This window comes from Camelus dromedarius, chromosome 30, assembly GCF_036321535.1.
Source record: "Camelus dromedarius isolate mCamDro1 chromosome 30, mCamDro1.pat, whole genome shotgun sequence".
Lineage (NCBI taxonomy): Eukaryota > Metazoa > Chordata > Mammalia > Artiodactyla > Camelidae > Camelus > Camelus dromedarius.
The window spans coordinates 4,785,654-4,806,711 of record NC_087465.1 but is presented as its reverse complement, the minus strand read 5'-3'; the positions used below and the strand labels follow the sequence as shown (position 1 = coordinate 4,806,711).

Here is a 21,058-nt window from a genome sequence, read left to right as displayed (position 1 = left end):
GAGAGGGAAAAATTAAACTATATAAAATAAATTCCCATATGTTCTCCACATGTGAACCATCCGAACCATCCGGTTCGAGAGCTGGTGTTTGTTGCCATGGCCATGACCAGAACCCAGCTCGTCTGCAACGTGGCAGGTGAGAAACTGTATGGATGAAAAACACGTTTCCTCCGGTTATTTACGCCAATGATATACTTCATAAAAACTCCAGGGATAAGCAATGTCTCTTAAACTTGAGGTTTTGTTTTAGCTGACATATTATCCTTGTTTCAAACAGTCGTTCAGGTGAGTTAGAAATTACAGTCTTTTCATGGTCTGTAATCCTGTTTATCACAAATTTTCTTAGTGGCTATTTTCTCTAGAATGGCCCCCAAACGCTTACCTCCTGGTGTCAATTTCCATTCCTTCTTTTGTCTTTTCTTTTAATAAAGTACCATTTTCTTTTGTAGCAAAGGATCAAAATGTCTTTCATACTTCTGCACTTTTTATTATTTACAGGATAAGAAACTCTCCTTTATATTAAAGTAACTCATTTACAATTCAGTTTATCGCAACAACCAGAAATCTTAGCAGTCCTGTGGATAACTGGAAGTATTCTTAGAACCTTGATATTTTTAACCCTTCCTGAAATGACAGCTGTGTCAAATAAACAAGACATTTCTGGTGAACAATTTTTGCAAGTTTTCTCTCAGAAGGTGCCAGATTTTAGAACGTCCTGATGGCTTTGTTCAGTAGTTCTCAAACTTCCTCTCCCAAACCCATTACACTTAAAAATTATTGAGAATTTTTGTTTATGTGGGGTGGTATCTACTGATATGTGCCATGTTAGAAATTAATAGCAAGAAGTTTTAAAAATATTTTACATGACAATAATAAGCCCACTGCCTGGTAACATAAATAATAGAGTCCTCCCACTGCCATTCTCTCCGGTTCTCTTTTCCGTGGTCACATCTCCGTCTGACCACAGCTGGGAAAGGACCCGTATGAAAAGACTGGGCACACTCAGATCACCCAGAAATGAGAAATAGAATCTCTGTCCTGAGGGGCTGTTACTAGAGGACGGTAAACAGGAACGTAAACAAGTCATTATATTATCCTGTGATCTAAAAATAGACTCTGAGCAGGAAACTGTGAGGACGCTGGGGATTCAGTGTCTACTCTGTTTCACTTAGGGTGTGAGTAGGTAAAAACAGTCATTGTGGATGGTTCGAGGAGGAAGTGAAATTTGACCTGCATCATGAACGGGAAGTCGGAGGACAGGGAAATTACCGAGTCCAGACTGCCGTGCAAAGGCTGAGGTGTGTGGACAAGCGTGTTTATACTCCCAGTAAGAGCATCCCTTTCAGGCTTCTGAATCCTGGAGAAGTCAGAAGTGGGCAGTAGCCCAAAGCCATTGAAGCATATATTCAGGACCCAAAACTACCACTTTCCCCACCCACCCTCCCATTTCTCACCTATTTGCTTCTGCTATAGTTCGTAGGCCACACTTCTTAAGCTATTGCCTGACACAGGGCATTCATTCTGAGTCACAGGATCACATCATCTGTAACCTTTTAAGGCGGGAAGCCCCATAAAAAAACCGGCAGGGCCCCCAAGCAGGGCCATCACTCCCCTGCCAGGACCATCTGGTTCCGGGGCCCAGAGGCTCTATCTCAGTTTTTGCCTCTGAAACGGCTTACTTACCCCTAAAATTCTATTGGTTCCCTGAGGTCACTTCTGATTGGTTATTTCCTTCACTCCTGATTGGTTATTTCTCTCACTCCTGATTGATCCATTCTCCTCACTCCTGATTGGTCTATTTCTACAAAGCTTATTCCTGGTTGGTCAACTTCTGTTATACTTTATTTGCATATGATGTTGCAAAGTGTAAAACTGGCAGCCTATAAAGGCCTGTGTAAACGTACAGACGGCGTCCCGAGCTTGGAGTGTTAACTTTTTCGGGCCTGCTGGCGCAATAAATGTGAGTTCTCCAACTCTCCAAGTGCTGCTTGGTTTCTCCCGCGGATCCAGGTTGCTGTAACACTGAGCTATAACACCCAGCTGTAACACATTTTTCTGCAACATTTCAACTAAAAGAAGAAATCTTGCATGCTGTTTTCTGGCCTTATTCCAGCCAAAGAAATTTCTCTCTTCTGAACTCAGAGCATCTATTGTAGTACTTCTCATATAGAGAGTTGTCATAATGTACCTCTTGGTAAATCTTACTATCTTACTCATCGTTTACCTGCTCATGGTTGTCTTGGCTATCTGACCTCATCACCATTTCCCATAGGAACATTGGGCTACTGTCTCCAACGTCCTTTTACATACACGTTCTGTGTGGGGCTTGGTCATATGGAATATACTCAACCCAAGTCATAGGGTATCCATCCACGTTTAGTCAATGCAAAAAATTGTATTGGGTGCCCACCTTATACATAACACTTTTTTTCTACATACTAGAGAGCTGAAATACACATTGACCTTGAAGCTTTTAAAAATCTAACCCTGCAGAACCCAGTCTAGTAAGACAATATTAGGTATGTGCCAGCATATATATATACAACTTAAAGTTTGTTATTCAAGAATCCCTCAAAGGTGAACAAACCCAGGTTCATTCTTAGGGTATATTAAGGAGGCAGAACCACAAGGAGGTTCACACACCTTGTGGTTCTCACACCCCCTGGAACAGCTCGAACCAAAAAGTCAGAGCGTAACAGGTGTTGCCAAGGATGTGAAGGAACTGGAGCTCTTCTACACTGCCAGTAGAAATATAAAATGGTGAAGCCACTTTGGAAAAACAGACTGCAGTTTCTTGACCAGTGAAACAAAGTTATTATATGACTGCAATTCCACTCCTGGGTTATGTAGTCAACAGAAATGAGAACACATGTCTGAACAAAAACTTGTCCATGAGTGTTCATAATATTACTCACAATAGCCAGCTGGTGTGAACAGCTGGAACGTCCATCAACTGCTGAATGGATAACCAAAATGTGGTATGTCCCTAGAATGGAATATTAGTTAGCTACAAAAAGGAGTGAAGTACTGAAATATGGATGAATCTTGAAAACAAGCTGAATTAAAGAAACCAGACATCAAAGGATGTATAATGTATGATTGCATTTATATGTAAAGTCCAGAATAGGGGTTGCAGGGTTTGCTGGGCTGACAATGAAGGGTATTGGTTGGGGTGGGGTGGTAACTAAAGACTTTGGGTTTCTTTTCGAGGTGGTGAAAATGTTCCTAAACCGTAGCGATAGTTGTACATATTTGTGAAGATATTAGAAACTACTGAATGATACATTTTTAAGTGGGTGGATTGCTTGGCCTATCTCAATAAAGCTGTTAAGAAAAAGTCATGCGACTAATTATTTCAATTACCAACAGATGAAAGGCCCCAAATGTTATTTCGAGCCGCTGTGGCCAACAGAGTGACAGGGTTCACGGGCGCGCTGGTTTTCTCGCGCAAACTGGTGAAACGGGGGCGCGCGGGGACAGAGCCCGGGCGGCCCCCAGGTCCCCGCGGGCGCCGGGCGGCTGCGCCTCGGGTGACCGCGCGCCCCTCCTCCGGCCTGAGTCACGGCGCCGCCGGAGTCCCCGCGCGCGGGAGAACGCGGCGCTGAGCGCGGCGGGACGCCAGGCCGCAGGCGCGCTCTCCTCTGGCCGGGCCCCCGGCGGCTGCCGGCCCGCCTCCGCCGCTCCCGCTCCCTCCTCGCCGGCGGCGCCGCCGAGCCCGAGCCGGGCGCCCCGCCTCCCTCCATGGCGTTTATCCGGAAGAAGCCGCGGGAGCAGCAGCTGCAGCTCTACTCCAGGGAAAGGTGAGCGTCGGGCTCGGGGCCCCTCCGCGGCGGGGAGCACCGGCCCCGGGGGCAGAGGCCGGGCCAGGGGCCGGGCCGCCTGGATCCCGCGGCGGAGCCCAGAGCAGACGGAGCCCGCCGGCCACGCGGGTCCGTCTCGGCGACCCGGCCCAGCTCTCCCGGAAGGGGCCGCGCGGGGACACCGTGGGGGTGGGAGTCGGGGTAAGCTAGCGAGGTTGACCCCCCGGGTCCCCGGCGCTGGGTCCGGGCACTCGGTCCCCTGCCGCATGGCTGTTCACTCGCCCGCACTGCGCGGGTCAGCGACCACCCCACCTGGGACTAGACTCTGATGCCTCCCATACCCCGGCTTTTTTGTAACTCAGCAGGACCCTGCGGGCCCTTGCTGGGACAGACAGCTCCCCCATATCTTCTGCCTTAGTCCCTCTCTGAAGTACCTAGTTGATTGCGTCTTTCCTGAGTTTTTCAGATGCTAAAACCACCACCAAATGGAAGAAATTAGCTATTTGATGATCATAAGCACGTGGCCCCCAGACCTTCTGGTGCCTAAGGATTGATCATCATCAAGGTGTCCACAGCTGATCACATACTCTGGGACCCCACCCCCTCCCTGGCCTTTAAAAAGGCTCAGCTGCAACCCTTCCGAGAGTTTGGAGTTTTGGCAACAGGAGCCATGCATTCTCCTTTCTCTGCCCAGCACTAAACCTTTCTCTGCTCCAAACTCCGCATTTGGGTATTGTTTGGCTTCTCTGTGCATTGGGCATGTGAACTTGCTGTTTGTTAACATTTTTACTGCCAACTTCAGACCTAAAGCAAATGTGTGTACAGCTCCCTGCCCTCCTTGGCTGGGAGAGAGCCTCAGAGAAAGGCCATATTCTGAGAAAAGCCGGGGGCCAGTCCCCCTGGACGTTTTCTGCCGAGCACTGGACCCTACTGTAAGTGTATTTGAAGGCTTTGGATTCCTAAGCGCTGAGGTGAACAGTCATTGTCACCGGCTTCCCGGTAAGGATTTGGGGTATGATTCAGAGTTTCTGATCCTCCGTCTCTAAGGGAAGTCCCTTATAAGAAAGCTCACTTTTGCTATAAGCATACTTTCAATGCATTTCTAGTGACTGAAACAACTTGCTGGTCCTCGGGCCTGTGGTCCCAGGTGCCAAAAGGAACTGGGGAATGACTCAGGTTACACATATTATTTTGGTTGTGGGGGTCAGTTACCTCGGAGAGCTGCCAGCCTGTCCTGTTGTGTGATCAGTGGAGAGCAAAACCACAATGATACACGACATGCAGGTGTAGACCTTGAGGCTTGTGTTCTTGCAGATCTACGCTTGTCTTACAGGGGTTGACTGGACCCAGGTGCAAACACTCATACCTCTTCCTAATCTCTAATGGCCTCTCCCAGGATCCCCATAGTCTGAATTTTCATTTCCCGCTGTAGAGAAGAAGATAATATTTACCAAAAAAACATCTTGGATAGAGCTTCCAAGAACGATTTTGGTAGTGTGATGAGGTTTTATCCATAGAAAGCCTTGTTTATTGAATAATAACTGGACCCTAAGTAAAGTAACTCACACTTGTAGAGGCTGCTCTGACTTGTTTGTGATGCTTGTTTCATGTGGAGAGACCTTGAATAGCTTCTTTGTTCGGTGCCAACAGCATTAAGATGTGGTATTCTGTATTAAATAGATGAATGTTCAGATCGACACTGTAAGAATTGAAACACGTGAATGGCCATCCCGGTCTATGATCTAAGAGTCACTTGTAACAGTTCTGTGGCCTCTGATATACAGGGGAACCTGTTTTCTTCAGATCTGCGAGTTGTTTCCACGGCAGTAATTCGGGCTTGGTTTGGTTAGCTTGCACGGTTCTGCAGTGCCGCGCAGATCGTCAGGTCTGCACCTGCGCGTCTGTTTCCATTGATCAGACAGCGTGACCGGCCAGCAGCACTCGGAGATAGCTGTAGCTCTCACAGCCGAAATATTTATTCATCAGTCAGGAGGCAGCAACTGCTCCTGAGCGTCAGTAGTCTGAAAAAGTCAGCGCCGCATACGTTATTTTTATCCGACTCTCACTTTTTATCTGACTGCCCAGAGTCTTTAATGTTCTGCCCCACGGCTTTGCAAACTTGGGTTGACGGGCACACATACCAGGACGGTGTCCACAGAATAGCCATTTGAATGGCAGGAGTCTGTCTCACAATCAAGCAGTCTCTTTCTAAATCTTAGGTTTCTTTCTGAAAGACAAGAGTATTTTAAACCAGCTTTATTGTGCCCCAAACTTACCATTGCTGCACAGATTTTTTTTCCCCCTAGCTTATCTCTTTGTGGCAGTAAACACCGTTTAGCAAAATGATGGATAAAGGTCACTGACTCCAGCACACCCCAAAGAACTGTTACTTTCCTTGGAAATGTTTCAGAGGTCACCTGTGGAAAGCCTCACCTCTTCCGAGCTGTGAGTGCCTGGGTCCCTCTCGTGCTGCTTTAGAGATTTTAGATTTCTCCTGCTACCAAGTGATGACCCAGAAAGGAAACACTTGAAGTTAGCATTTATTTCTCTTAGTTGATGCTGATACGTTTAGAGTAAGAGATGTTTCTACGGAAAGAGAAACGGAGAGACTGTTAGGAGATTCTTAGGTTGGTGACTTAGACCAAGACGTGGAGAAAAGCGGATGGACTTTAGTTGCTTGTAGGAGGTTGAATTGACAGGTCTTGGTGTGGTGGACTGCATGCAGGACGTAATAGAGGAAGAAACCCAGCTCAAGCTGTCAGATAAAATACAGGATGCCCAGTTGAACTTGAATTTCAGACGAACCAATGAGTAATCTTTTAGTGTAAGTACGTCCCATGCAATATTTGGTACATACTTATACTAAAAATTTTTTGTAGTTTTATTTGAAATTCACATTAACCAGTCGTCCTGTATTTTTACTTGCTAACCATGGCAGCCCTACTCTCAGGGTTCTTGTTTGAACAGCTCTAAGTGGTGCCATTTATTGGTGATGCTATAAAGAAATGCTTTGGTGATTTTCAGTATTAGAAAACACAGAGATACTTGGCCATTCAAACTAAGTACACCAGTATCCTGGGTAAGATTTAGATGGAAGAAGCCGTATTGATCTTAATGGTGTTCTAAAACGTCCTCTGCAGGTGTTATAGTGAAGATAAGTGCAAACAAATTTAAAACAGACCTTCCTCTGAAATTGCTGGGATTGGCAAGTGTGTACTGTGGGTTAGCCCGGGGCGGGGAGGGGGGAGGGTTCTACAGACTGCTGCTGTTCGAGGTGTTTCTGTTCTGAGATGCAGGAGTAAGCTAATTGTTAAACATGCTATATCTTCACAGCTGGAAGTGCTGTGGTGGGACTTCAGCTACTGTCCTCTTGGGTGATAGAGATTTAGACAGCCAAGGCCCGTCCCTCCTGGGAGAGAGTCCAGGTTTCTCCCTACACTGTCATGGAACAAATTATTTAGCTGTGGCTTGTAAGCTGTCATCCCAGGATAACACATTGTGATGATGCATTGTGTACTGGGCTCACATGTTACATTAATGGTTTTAGAGGCTTTTCTTAGATGTCAGCTTTGCTTCCAGCATTCCATGTGTGTATAATTCTCTTGTTTTATGTTGATGTTAACATGTCTTGGCTGATACTAAATCTCTTCTACTTCGTATGTTTATTTTGTCTATCGGTTCTATATTTGTTATACTAAAAATAATTGCTGAGGGGGCAGATTGATGTGTTATGCCCTAGTTTGATCCTTCATTTTTAAGACTGATCATCCTATGCTTTTACCATCTCTGTGGGATATGCCAGGGGTTGAAAATACACTGCAGAACCAGCACTCAGTTAGTCAGGAAAGCTGATGGATTGAGAGAAATCTACACAAGTAGGGTTATTATTCTTACACAACAACAACATAGAACAATGGGAGAGGAAATAAATGTTGCAAGTATTTTGATTAACTGAGAATTTACACTGGCTTTACCCAAAGTACACCACTAGACTGTAATTTTATTCTTATTGCTGTCTCAAATTTAACTTCTTTCAAAACAGCTACCATTTAAGAAGACCCAAGAATCTACCCCTACATGGACTTTGGGTGTGTTTGCTAGATGGTTTTTCTAAATGTGACGTAAAATGGGAATGGCCGTTTAATGAATTCATTGCTTGGTTTTTCCTCAATGCCGTTATGATTTCATCTTTTGCCCACCAGATATTTAACATCTCCAGCTGATAGATTTTGAAAATTATCTTTTGGTTTTTAAATTTTTTAACTTGCGTTCAGTGAATAAGGTCTGGATAATACTAACGCTTTGAAATTTTGTATTACAACTTAGTATGTAGTCGTTTTCACAAATGTTTGATGTGAGTTTGAAGAATGTTAATTTTAGTTGTACCAAAATATTGAGTTATAAATTTGGTTACACCAAAATATATATCTCTATTATATCAAGCTTGTTAATTGTATTTAGATCTTTTATTTCCTGAATGAATTTTTTCTGGTTGACTTCTCAGTTACTGAGAGATGCTTCATAATGCTAACTTCATCTTGTATTTCTATCTATCTCCATTATAAATATTTCCAAGGTATGTTATTAAGTCTGTTTAAGCTTAGAGTTGATGTCTTCTTGGTGAATTGAATCTTCTAGCAACGTATGATGATCTTCTTCTAGTAATTTCTTTTTCTATTTTGTCCGATATTAATACAACTATTCGGTTTTCTTTGGTTTGCATTAATTATGTAAAATGTTTTATTCTTTTACATCCAACTATTCTGTCCTCAGATTTTAGGCATATTTCTTACAAAGTCCAATTATAAGCTATTTATAATAATTTGTTCTGGAATTTCCTGTCATAACAAATTTGTCCATTTACATTTATTAATATTTCAGATATGTTTGGAATCACTTTGACTTTTTCACTGTGTTTTTTAGTCTTATTTTTCCTTTGTTTGGATTAACTAAGTTTCCCTTGTTCCCTTTAATTTTTCCTGAAGGGTTTGGAAGTTATGTATTCTGTTTCTGTTTTTCCAGGGCTTGCCCTTGAAATTTAAACATTTATATTTAACTTAAGGTCTGAAGCTAATCGTTCTGTTTACCCTCCTTCCCAACAACATAGGACCTGGGAGCACTTCAGTTATCCGCACAAACACAGAGCCAAAAGCGAAGCTCTCAGTGACACATCCATAGGCGACTCCAGAAACACCTGTTTACAGGGAGTTAAAGGGTTCTGTCAGTGATGAGTGGTGACGGCCTGCAAACCGGAGTGTTCAGTGCTGGTTTTCCCTGTCAGGTCACATCAACAACTGCTCTGAGGTGCAGCTGCTAGTTATAAATGTGCTTAAAATTAGCAGACCTATGGAAAAAATCCTAAATTATAGTACGTTATTGTCCAGTATTTTCAATCTGTATTTTAAACCTGCAGATTAGACGTGATCGTTGGCTGGTGAACGCTTGTATAGCGTCACACGCGTATTTACTGTCGTCTTAGTGAGGCGTTCCTTCCTGCGTATAATATCTTCCCTGTGGAATGATTTTCTCTTTCTTGAAGAAGCTTTTGGAAGCTCCCCTGATGAGGATCTGATGACAGTAAGCTATGTTTCTGTCGGTCTGAGCGTGTCCCTTAGTTGCCTTGGTTTTGAAAATCAGTTTTGCTGGATGTGCGATTCTCTCAGTGTTTTGAGAATGGGGCTTCAGTCCCCAGGAGAAGCTGCCTCCCCCGGGCTGATGGGGCGGGGACCACGCAGCTAGGCTGTGAGAGCGCCGCTGCGTCTGTGCCTGTGAGTTGGCCCGGCCCCTCCCCTGGTTTTCCTGGGGCCCGTCTGAGCCTTGCCTTTGAGCGATGGGGCGGGATAGGGGCAGGGCTGATTGTGTGTGTGTCCTGGGAGGGACCGGCCAGCACGTTCTCCGGCATGGTTAAGGCAGTGGGGTCCAGTCCTTGTTGAAGGACTGTTGGCCTTTAACGCGAGACCAGAGCAGGTTTCCACGGAACTTTGTGGGAAGCCGCCTTCTATTCTGGGCCCCAGCCTGCAGCAAGCCCCTCCCCGGGAGTTGGGTTTCTAGATCAGCCAGATGATATATAAACCACAGGACGAGGAGGTTGTCACCAGTCTCCAGCATGAATTCACTGTGAAGTCATCTCATGCGAATTTAATCTCTTCCGACAGAGTTCTCACTGGTTGGTCAGGAAGATGCAGTAGGTTTAGTTCAACTGAACTTTGGCAGAGAATCGGTTCACTTTTGTGATATCTTGAGAGCAGAGTTGAGAAAGGAGAAATCGATGTTGGTATAGGTGGGTAGAATAAGATATTTTTGAATGACTATTCAGAGGTCACTGTCAAATGTATTAAAAGGGGCATGTTTCCAACAGTGGGTCACAGGACTGTGTTCTTGCTCTTGTCTCGTCAACATTTTCTTAATTTCCTCCTTGAGCATCCAGATTTTCCAGCACCATTTGTTGAATAGACTGTCCTTTCCCCATTGTGTGTCTTTGGAACTCTTGTAGAAGATCATCAGACTGTGGATATGAGAGTTTATTTCTGGTATCTCCATTCTGTTCTCAGGTCTACATGTCTGTCTTTGTGCTGGTACCACACTGTTTTAATTACTGGTAGCTTTGTAGTATCTTTTGAAATAAGGAACTGTGGGGTTTTCAGCTTTGTTTTTCTTTCTTGATTGTTTTGGCTATTTGATTCTGTATGAATTTTAGGATTTTTTTTTCCTGTTTCTACAATAAATGCCACTGAGATTTTGATAGGGATTGCATGAATCTGTAGATTGCTTCGGGTGGTATGGCCATTTTAATAGTATTAAAGATAGGATTATTTTTAATAATTATTTGAAAAGCTGATTGTCTGTGAAGGCTCCTTGTGCTTCATAGTAATAAAATTGTGTCGTTGCCTTATTGACGAACACTTATTTTTACCCTCTCTCTAAGAGGAGAGCTGGGGAGACCAAGGAGGAAGATGGGTTGCATAGCTCCAGTCCGAGCAAAGGTGTTCAACTCCTTAAGCTACAAGCTGAAAGTACGGGGCAAAGTACTTAGTATCTCTCCGGTCTATACCGTCTTGGAAATTATTTGATGCATCTGAGGAGTGTTCCTAGCAATCCTAACTCTTGTAATTGTATTCAGAGAAGTGCTTTTTGTTTTGTTTTGTTTTTTAAATGGGGGCATTGGGGGTTGACCCTGGACCTTGTGCGTGCCAAGCACACATGCTACCATTGAGCTGTTACCCTCCCCCAGGGTAAGTATTACTAGTGAGCATAGTGAGCATTTTGCATTGAGCTCTGGCAGTTCAGCCTATGATTAATTGTTGTTCATGGACTTTAAAAGGTAGAACAGGCCAATAAAAGTTATCTAATAGGATGGTAAAGCTGGTTCCTGCTGTCATTATTTTTAACTTATGAGTTATTTTTCTTTGTTTGGTTTTTTTTTTTAAGTGAGTTATGTCTTATTTCATAGATTTACTGTCTTCTTTGTAAGGATGTTATTTATAGTCTTTTGACCTTTTCTTCTGTTCCATGCATTGTCGCCAGTCCTCCGAGTTGAGTGTTTCTGCTTGTTTGCTCCAGTTCTTTCGTGTTAGAGGCTGGGGACCTTGGGTTGTCTGTTCATATTTAAGCGTGAAGCGTGTAATTCCGTGTCACCTTTTCTGTCAGGCTTCACCTTGGGACGATGTTACAGGAAGTTCTTTCAAACACTAGTATCTACAGGCTTTTTCTCCAGGGCTGTTCAGTTTCTTTTTTTCCAAAAGTAACCCATCACACTGCTGCTCAGTGTGTTATATGTCTTCCTACTTTTTGCTTCATCATTTTCTTTTCATGCTCTCCACTGGGCTTGTCCAGTTTGGAGCCTCATGTTTCATTTTTGTGTTGAAAAACCACGCATAGGGAGAACCATGGGGAGGAATCTGGACATCTGTCCTCGTTTGGACTTTCAACCACCCCCCAGGTTTCCCCCCCGCCCCCTTGGTACCTGATGCCTGCAGTTGTGGAACTTTCTGGAAGTCCTGTGACTCGCGTTGGCTTTCTCCTGACTGGTACCTACCCTGGAGGCGTCTGCTGTCCTGGTGTCTGGGCACTGCCGACTCCTCCCGTCTGCCTTCCCTTTCTCGCACGTTTATCCGTCTCTCTCACCTGCTTTTACGTCTCTCTGGTTTTCTTTAGTCTGTCGGTTTTGCTATTTAAAAAAATTTTGTTCGTGTTTTAGTGTTGTTTCCAGGGGGAGCAGAAATAAGCATATGTTTGTTCTGCCGTGTTTCATCGGGACGTCTTCCTCTGCTACTTCAAGACCCACCTCCAAGGCCACTCTTCTCATGATAACTTTTCCCCGTCGCCCCTCCAGGTGCTGTCGTTTCCTGACCCTAATCATGAAACACACACGACACTCGTTTTCAGTTCTTTGCCATGTGTTTGTTTCTGTGGCCACACAGCCAAGTTAATATGTTTTCTCTCACTTTATTTTGTTTTCAAAAGTTGAAAGCACTTAAAACCTTAAAAAGAACTATTTTGCAGTCCCATTCCGTTCAGCTTACTTATTTTATGTAGTAAACACCCACTACATACAAAGCATTAGAGTGATTATGACAGGGGAATGTCTAAGGACCTGCCTCTCAGAGGCATGGGGTCTGGTGAGAGCGGCAGCGCGAGCTCACCCAGCACGGGGCAGGGTGCTGGAGTGGGCTGCATGGCGGGAAAGGGGCTGTGGGGAAGCCTCATGTGTCATCAGGGGAAACGAAGGATGGAAATTCCTTAAGTAGGAAGCGTCGAGCTTTGTTCAGGCAAGAGTAAGTTTTAGTTCATGAAACTTGGAGTTTCTGTAAAGGAATAATTAATCCACTTGGTAAACAGTTCTATTGATTTATTTTCGGCAGAGCAGGGCAGGTCTGTGGACAGAGAGGAGTGCCTGGCATGTAACACACACGTAATAAATACTTGTTGATTCCGTGGATGGGAAAGCACTTTAGGGACATGTGTGTGCAATATTCTGCTTTTTCATACTTTAAAAAAAATAAACACGAGGTTTTGTTCTGTTGTTTCCAACTTTAGATTTTCCTTGCTCCTGCTTAACTTGGAGGAGTACTACTTTGAACAGCATACAGCTAACCACATTCAGCACAAGGGCAATCGGAATGAAAGGTAAGGAAGATTTTTGTATTTCTGTGGACTTGATGACTCTTCCGTTGTCTGACATTTTAAAACTCAGATGTGTGATCGTATAGACTCCCCCCCTTTTATATTGGGAAAGTCATGAGAAGAAAGGGATTTTTACGTTGCTGTCATAACTTCAGATGTTTTTCAAAGCTGCGTGTGTACTAACGTGTCTAAGGTTGTAAGTGTCGGTGTCTTAAATCAGCAGGATAGGGCTCTGATTCATTCCATGCCTTTTTTCTTGCATCCCTTTTGTACTTAACTCTCAATTATTTGGCTTATGGTTTTATAAAGGGATGATCATAAAACACCAGCGTGGTATAAAAATGAGCACTTTCTAATGAGTAATTTGGTGTGAACTAGAAGTGCACGGGCGCTGCCTCTGAAGGGTTCTTAGCAAAAAATCAAACTAGAGTCTGGTCAGGTCTTTTCATCTTACTGAAGGAGATGGGACAGAAGAAAACCACAGAGATGCATTTTGCAAAGTTCATAATGTGCGAAAATGAAAATTTTTAGGTGAAGAGATGTGAGACATATCAACTAAATATAATATGGACTTCCGGCTTTGATTTGAAAAACACACTATAAAAACACTTACGAAATGGAAAAATTTGAACCCTGGCTATTTATTGATGACACTAAGGAATTACTCATTTTCGGGGGGGTGTGATAATGACAGGTCATCTATTAAAAGTGTTTATCTTTATAGAGATTCATGTCAGAGTGTGTATAGATGAAGTGTAGGATGTCTGGGACTTCCTCTGGAACCTGGCAGGGTTCTGGCGTGTGATGCACAAAACAAGGATGACCACATGCTAGTAACTACAGAGATGAGGTGATTGATAACTTGGGGGTTTTCTGTTCTGTTTGTATTTGTTTAGCAGTTTCCATATAAGTACTTTATTATTATGAGGTCATTTGGGGTGTTAGAAAAGTAGGTGCGGTGAACAGCATGGGAAAAAATGACCTCAAATCAACAATTTGAAAGATCCTTTGAGGAGGAGGAACTTCAGACTAAATCATGACCTTGGGCACCGCAAGCCCTCTCGTGCGTTCAGCGCGTGTAGACATGTGTACCGAGGGAGCCTCTCTCAGATCGTGTGGGGACTTCATCCTGCGGGCTAGGAAGCCCTTGGCGTATTTGTGAGCAAGGAGGGATGTGTGATTTCTTTGGGAGAAGAAGATTTGACTGGGGGAGGGCACACAGAAGCAGGGAGAGCAGGTAGGTGCTTCCAGAGGATAAATAAAGTAACTGCTTCAGTTAAGAGAACTCCGGGATGGGCAGGGAAAGGACAGTTCCCAAGGCCACCGGGGAATGACTAGAGGAAAAGCTCAAATGTCGCCCAAGTGATTGTAGAAAACATAAGCTCCTTGGAGTTGTGCTTGTAGACAGAAGGTACTCTTGGAAACTAATCTTCAGGTGATTTTTTTTTTTTTTAAGTAAGGTAATGTTCCAGCATTTCTTAACCTGTGTTCTGATTACATGGTAATGTTTAATTACATGATTACATGATTGCCTTGGTTTGGTCATTCATAAAAGTCATCCAGTCGATAAAAGACAACAAAATGCATAGATTTTTATTAGCTTCCGGCAAGTGGCGCACGTCAGCCTTGAACGTGCCCAGGCAGGTTCCTTCCCCAGAATTTACTGGAGCCGGATGAATGTCCCAAGAAAGGAGGAAAATGGTGACGTGGGTAACTGATCTGCTTGATATTACAGTAGGAGGCAGGTGGTAGTTAACATTGCTCCTTGTCACAGGACCAGTTTTTTCCTGAATTCCTACGTACCCCAGAGTTACCATTCAAAACATTTTATGGGCTAAATTCAAACTCTGTTGTTTTTCCATGATTATAAATAAGAAAAAAAAATCCCTTATGTAATCAATATTAGATATTCAGTATTGCCTTCTGGATAGATCTTTAAGATGTAGGAAATTAGAAGTCAAAAAGAATTTTGCGGGGACAGGATGGAATCAGTGTTTCTGAAGGATTAGAAACCTGTTCCCGCCTCAGCAGCTGTGGGGACCACAGGAAGTAGGATGCCCAGGTCCGCGCTCTCCCCGTGGAACCGTGTCACGGTGGGTGCAGAGTCTTTAACCTTTGAGGACTTGGAGCTGAAGACTGTTTTGCTTTATTTTCCAGCTTTTCATATCCTGCTCTTTAATTAAAACCTTGTTGATTTTCTGTCGTTTGATGCTTGAGTTGTCTACTTTCTAGTCCAAGTGCTTTGTGATTTTTCTTGTGACTTTCCTTACGTCCATTTAATAACAACCCTTTGTACTTGCGTCTCTAGGAAGATCAGAGGCTCCTTAAAAATATGTTCGAAATCAGTTATTTTTGAACCAGATGCCATATCCCAGCCCATCATTAAGGTAAATGCATGTTAAATCTTGAACGTATTCCTAATTTTTTATGTATTTTACCTTGGCTAATTTTTACATTTCTCTTTCAATTTTACCCAGATTCCTTTGAGAGATTGTATAAAAATAGGAAAGCATGGAGAAAACGGAGCCAGTAGACACTTTGCAAAGTATGTCATTGTCACAGCTGTTTAATTTTACTTCCACCAAACAATTATATGTACTTACTGACTCTTGTCTGCATTTCAGGGCAGTACCCGGAGGGATTTCACTCATTTTCAGTCAGGTAAGGTACACCTAAGTAAATATTTTTTTCTAACCTGAATGAACATTTAAATGAATAAATACATAAATACATACATATATGCACACACTTTTTTTTTATAGCATGATGAAATCTGTAGAAATCTTCAAATGAAGGCTACTGGAATAGAAGTTTAAATGGTTGTAAAACTTAGGCATTGAGAAACATATCTTGTAAGAGATGTGGCCCCTAATGAGACCCTTCGTGTTTGCTGACTGTGTGGGACTTGCAGGCTGTGGCTTCATCCTCAGGGGTCCTGGCCGTGTCTGAGGGTAGAGACGACGGGACTGCAGGTCCTCCTGCGGCCTCCCGGCCGTTAGACAGTGGAGCAGCACGGACGCAGAGCTCAGGTTGACGCCTGAGGACCACGAGGCAACGACTCGAGATGCACAGCCTTGTGTAATTACAGTGCTTAGGGTCATGACCTTTTATCCAGTCGACTTTATTCAGCATGGAGTTATGCATCCAGTACCGTGCTTTATTGGCAGCACACAGATAAATTAAAACATGTTTTTTCCTGTCACATACAGTTGACCCTTGAACAAAGCAGGGGTGTGAGGCACTGACCACCCCCACCAACAGTTGAAAATTCAGGTGTAACTTTTGACTCCCCCCAAACTTAACTACTCATAGCCTCCTGTAGCCTGACCGACAACATAAACGGTTGATTAACACATATTTTGTATGTTATATGTAGTATATACTGTAGTCTTAACAGTCAAATAAGCTAGAGAAAAGGAAATGTCATTTAAAAAATAATAAGGAAGAGAAGATGCATTTGCGCTGCTGTCTTGCCTTCATCCACGCCGTAAGGTGACGTCATCTATTTACAAGATGAATCGTGTCTGTCGGGACCCACGTCAGTATTGCCTCAGGTGACAGAGCACGGCGGGTGTCAGATCACCAGCACTAGACAAGAACGAGAAGGTCATTTATTTACAAGTGTAACTATTCATGCATCGACAGAAGCAGTGGTAGGATCGCTTTGTCGAAGCCTCATGTGATCCATACGATCGCTTCCCGGCAGCCCAGCCCGGACGCCGTGGGGTGAATCATTAACACGTTGTTACGGCCAGCAGCCCCAGATCAGATTCATAGTACAGTCTTGGAAACATGGTGACTTTTTTTTTTTTAATAACCTGTGTTGACAGGATGACACGTAGCTCCTCCCAGTACGAGGGAGCAGGGCATGCTGCAAAGGAATGTCATGCTTTGAAAGTTTTCTTGCTGTTTTATAGTTTTGCTAACCCCTTATTAATTGTGTATTAAATGTCGCTCACCTTACGCCTGTGTGATGACAGCCTGTCCACGTCAGTACAAGTCTCCCGCACGGCGTCTGCACGGTGACTTTAGGCAGTGGTGGTGCCGACACAGAATGTCTCGTCCAGTCCTCGCCGGGCAGTCCTTAGATTTTCACATAGACACAACAGCAGGCTCACTGCACAGCGTGATGTTTACTGCTCGTTCAGTGGAAGTGGGTTGTCATGAGGGTCTTCATCCTCGTGGTCTTCATGTTGAGCGGGTGGGGGTCTGGCCTAATGGGGTGGGAGGTGGAGGAGGGAGGGGAGGGGCAGGCACGTTCCACGTCACTTTACCGAAAGATAATCGTCATTCTGACTCATTTGCTTCTTTATGTCTCTGAGAAGGTATCCCTCCTTCCACCGCCTGCTTCCGCTTCGGGTCCGTGTGGGAAAGGAGGTCACAAGCAGTCCTGACTGACGGGGGCCCTCCTGCCAGGTTGTTTGGTGTCAGCTTGTCCCCTGGCCCTGCTGCTTCCACGTCTTCCGCGTCCTTCCTCCGACAGGAGGCGAGAAGCGCGCATCTGCACCCAGCTGCCTTCTGTCCGTGCCTGCGGTGCGCCGTCTGTTGGCTCCTGAATTTCCCCAAGATCCATCCCTTGCAGCCTTTCACCACCACCACCACCTTTTCTCTCTTTTTTTGCCATCTCCAGTAATCTCTTTGATCATGTCCTAGGTTGGCTCTGGTCTAAATCCTGTGGCGTCACGCACAGCATCTGGACGCGGTTTTCTCCCACAGGAACGCGTTGTTTTCAGGCTTGACGGCTTTCACAGCTTTTTCTGTAACCACCGCGGCACATTCAATGGTGTCATCTTTCCAGACTTTCATGATGTTCTGCTGGGTTCTCTTCCACAGTGTTGACAATCCTCTCCATCGAGCACCACGTGCAATGAGCCTTAAGGGTCCTTATGACCCCCGATCTAGAGGCTGAATTAGAGACGCTGTGTCTGGGGACCAGCAGACCACTCTGATGCCTTCGGTACCAGACTCATGGGGCTCCATGTGGCCAGGGGCATTATCTGGTATCAAAGGAACTTTAAAAGGCAGTCTCTTAGTGGCAAGATACTTCCTGACTTCAGGGACAGAGCATCAATGGAACCAATTCAGAAAAAGGGTTTTTACTGTTCAGGCCTCCTTGTGCAACCAAAGGCCAGCAGCTGGGGCTCTCTTTTCCCTCCAGGGCTGGCAGGTAGCAGCTTTGTAGGTGAAGGCGGTCCTGATTAGAAACCCAGCTGCATTGTACAAAGCAGTAGAGTTAGCCTGTCCCTTCCTGCCTTCAGTGCTGGTGCTCACTTCTGTTCCTTACTAGTAAATGTCCTTTTTGACATTTTTTTCTGCCAGAAGGGGGCACTTCAGTCTGCATTAAAACCAGTTCAGGCAGATCTCCTGTCTCCTCCATGATTTTCTTTATGGCATCTGGAGACTCACCTGCTGCTTCTGGGTCGGGAGAAGCTGCTTCTCCTGTTCGCATGATATTTTTAAAGCCAAACCTCTTTTCTAAAATTAACACACCATCCTTTGCTGGCATGACACTCTCCAGCTTTAGATCCTCACCTTCCTTTTGCGTTAAGTTGTCATCTGATGACTTCGCTTTTTCTCAGATCATCTTCATCTACAGGCACGCCTTTCTTACAGCCATCCTGTACCCACATAAAAGCTGCATTTTCAATGCAAGGTAAAAAGATATTTCACAAAAAGTGCCAGGTGCTCACGCCTGCTGGGTCGCAGCAGCAACGGCTTCATGAATTTCCTCGTCTTTTTTCACAATGGTCCTTATGCTGGATTCCTTTATCCTGAAGTGGCAGCAGCCACGGCTGCAGATCTCAGTCTGTGGCACGTATCAAGGAATTCAGATTTTTCTCGTCATGTTGTGACTTCTCTCTGCTCCTTGGAATCACGTCACGCGTCACTAGTGGCCCTTCTTGTGGGTCCCGTGATGTTAGTCAGGGTTTACAGAATTGCACTAAAAATGGTGAAAAATACACGAGACGCGGGAGGGGTGACTTTTTACTGCCATATGCAGTTTACCATGGAGACCACTGCTCACGCGGAGGCGAGTGGCATCACGCTGGCTTTTGAACAGTTACGACCCTTGACCTCAGCGCCGTCGCCCGGGAGGGGGCTGTGAGATGGTGGCAGTGGCCCCGCGTGTGCTCCAGTGGATCTCCGCGGCTGAGACTTACTCCTGCGCCTTTATTTACGTTTCTCTTGGCTCCGATCAGCGCCGTGTGCGGTTTGTGAGCGAGGGCATAAGCTTTGTTAAGTTTTAACTTTTTATAATAGATTTGTGTTTACTTTATGGTTCTGAGGGGTAAGATAGACTAGTATCTACATATATTTGTGCATTCACCACATACCTTTTTCTTAATTTTTTCAATATTTCTAGGCTATGCTGTTCATCTTTTTTCAAATTGTCCCAGATCTCCTCAGAGTTTCCAATATATTTATTGAAAGTAGTCCACATACAGGTGGGTCTGCACAGTGCAGACCCGGGTTGTTCAAGGGTCAACTGCACTTAATTCGCTTATGGATCGTTTAAAAGTTGTAAATGGAGTTGAGATCTTTACCACTTTCTCTTCGCCGTGGGTGTCGCCCTCTTCACCTTGAAAATGAAGGGGGCAGGAGGTCAGTGCTGCCTCCACTCTCTGCAGAGGCCCAGCTCCTGGAGTTGTTCAAAAAAAAAAAAAAATCACTCTATGATCAAGTTAACGTAAGAAAAGCTGTGGGAAACAAAGATTTATTTACCTCAGGACTTGACCCAAAGCATTGCGTCTCAAGAGGTGAATGAATGGCTGGGAACAGGGAGCCTCCCTGTGGGTTTTGGCTCAGTCAGCCGTCTTGTTCGTGGAACTTTTTAATGCATATTGAAAATTATTTCCGCAAGCTGGGTGATAGCAGATTGGGTGGCTTTCTAGGACTGCCATCCACGAGTCTGTTAATTTTAAGGAGAACGTTTCAGAGGCTGTGCTTGACTTCATGTTGTTGTATCTGGCATAGATGGAAGCAGTTACGGTCATCCATTATTTTGGGGAGGGAACACCATTATTGATAATTCCGGTCCACACCTGTGTTCTCATTATTTCTGTAGTATCCTTCTACACCGTGGCTTTATTCTAGAAAGTCCCATGTCTTAAAAAGAGTAGGTACTTTTTCCGTTGGAAAAGTACGGTTTCCATTATAAAAATGTACATTTTAGTAAAATTTCAATAAACTTAGAACAAAGCCCCAGGTCCTTCCACCTGCTTGCAATAGTTTGTATAAGGGGTCTCGTCAGAGACTCAAAGTCAGCTTAACCTCAAGGGGTGCCTAGACACAGGCTAGTCTTTCCGGTATCATTTGAAGCGTCCTGGGTTCAGCACACAGTCAAGGAGACACAGCCTTTGTGATTTTTGGTTACTTGCCAGGTCGCAGTGTTTCAGGAAAACTTTATGGTTCTTTAGGCTTTGGAGAGTCTTGCTTCCAAATGTTCTTTTGCTGGTAGAATAGAGAGAAGGGTGGGGAAGAACAGTATCTGAAGCTCCCCCTTCTCCATGGTCTTGACCTTTCAGTGGGGGCAGCAGGCAGCACGCAGACATCTGTAATGTCAGGTGGCGATAAAGGCTGTGAAGAACGGGAAAGCAGGACAGAAGGAGAGGACGTGAACTGGAATCCGTGCGCTGGTTGAGCTGAGCGTGGGCGATGCGTCGCGGGGAAGGCAGCACTTGGAGGCGGGAGGGAGCGGGCTGCGCGGTGCAGGTGCACGTGGGGTCCGGGTGCGGAGCGAGGCCGAGCTGCGTGTCCTCGGCAGATGCGGGCGCAGGTGCGTGCGCCTGGGGCGGGGGGGGGGGAGTAAAGGAGACGCCGGAAGGGAGGTGAGAGCGGCGGGGGGACCTCGTAGTGGGGGCCTCGCGGGCCACGGGAAGGAGGTAGAGTAAAGCACAAAAGAGCTCTCCTGCGGGAGAGAGGGGCATGTGTGATTTGTGTGTGTGTCTTCCCGGCGGCTGCAGACACTGTGCTGTCGGGGGGCAGCGGTGGAAGCACCGAGAGCGTTGGAGGGGGTGGAAAATCCAGGCGGTGTTGCCCAGGGTGGCAGCCGGGGAGGGTGAGAGGTCGTCAGTGTCCAGATGTGTCCCGAAGGAAAGCCTGGCAGAGGTGCTGATGGGTCACTTGTCAGGCCC

The 21,058-nt window shown here is 45.1% G+C and overlaps 1 protein-coding gene across 3 annotated transcripts in view; it reads left to right on the top strand.

Annotated features, from left to right (window-relative positions):
• The first annotated feature begins 3,686 nt into the window (after positions 1-3,686).
• The window catches only part of NSMAF (neutral sphingomyelinase activation associated factor), a 45,603-nt gene continuing 28,231 nt past the window's right edge, over positions 3,687-21,058 (top strand). For all 3 annotated transcript variants that reach the window (XM_031441591.2, XM_031441589.2, XM_031441588.2), the window contains exons 1-5: positions 3,687-3,800; positions 12,837-12,926; positions 15,232-15,310; positions 15,401-15,468; positions 15,548-15,584. In XM_031441591.2, the coding sequence (XP_031297451.1) occupies positions 3,742-3,800; positions 12,837-12,926; positions 15,232-15,310; positions 15,401-15,468; positions 15,548-15,584 (333 nt within the window). In that variant the 5' untranslated portion in view covers positions 3,687-3,741. The remainder of the gene's footprint in view (positions 3,801-12,836; positions 12,927-15,231; positions 15,311-15,400; positions 15,469-15,547; positions 15,585-21,058) is intronic.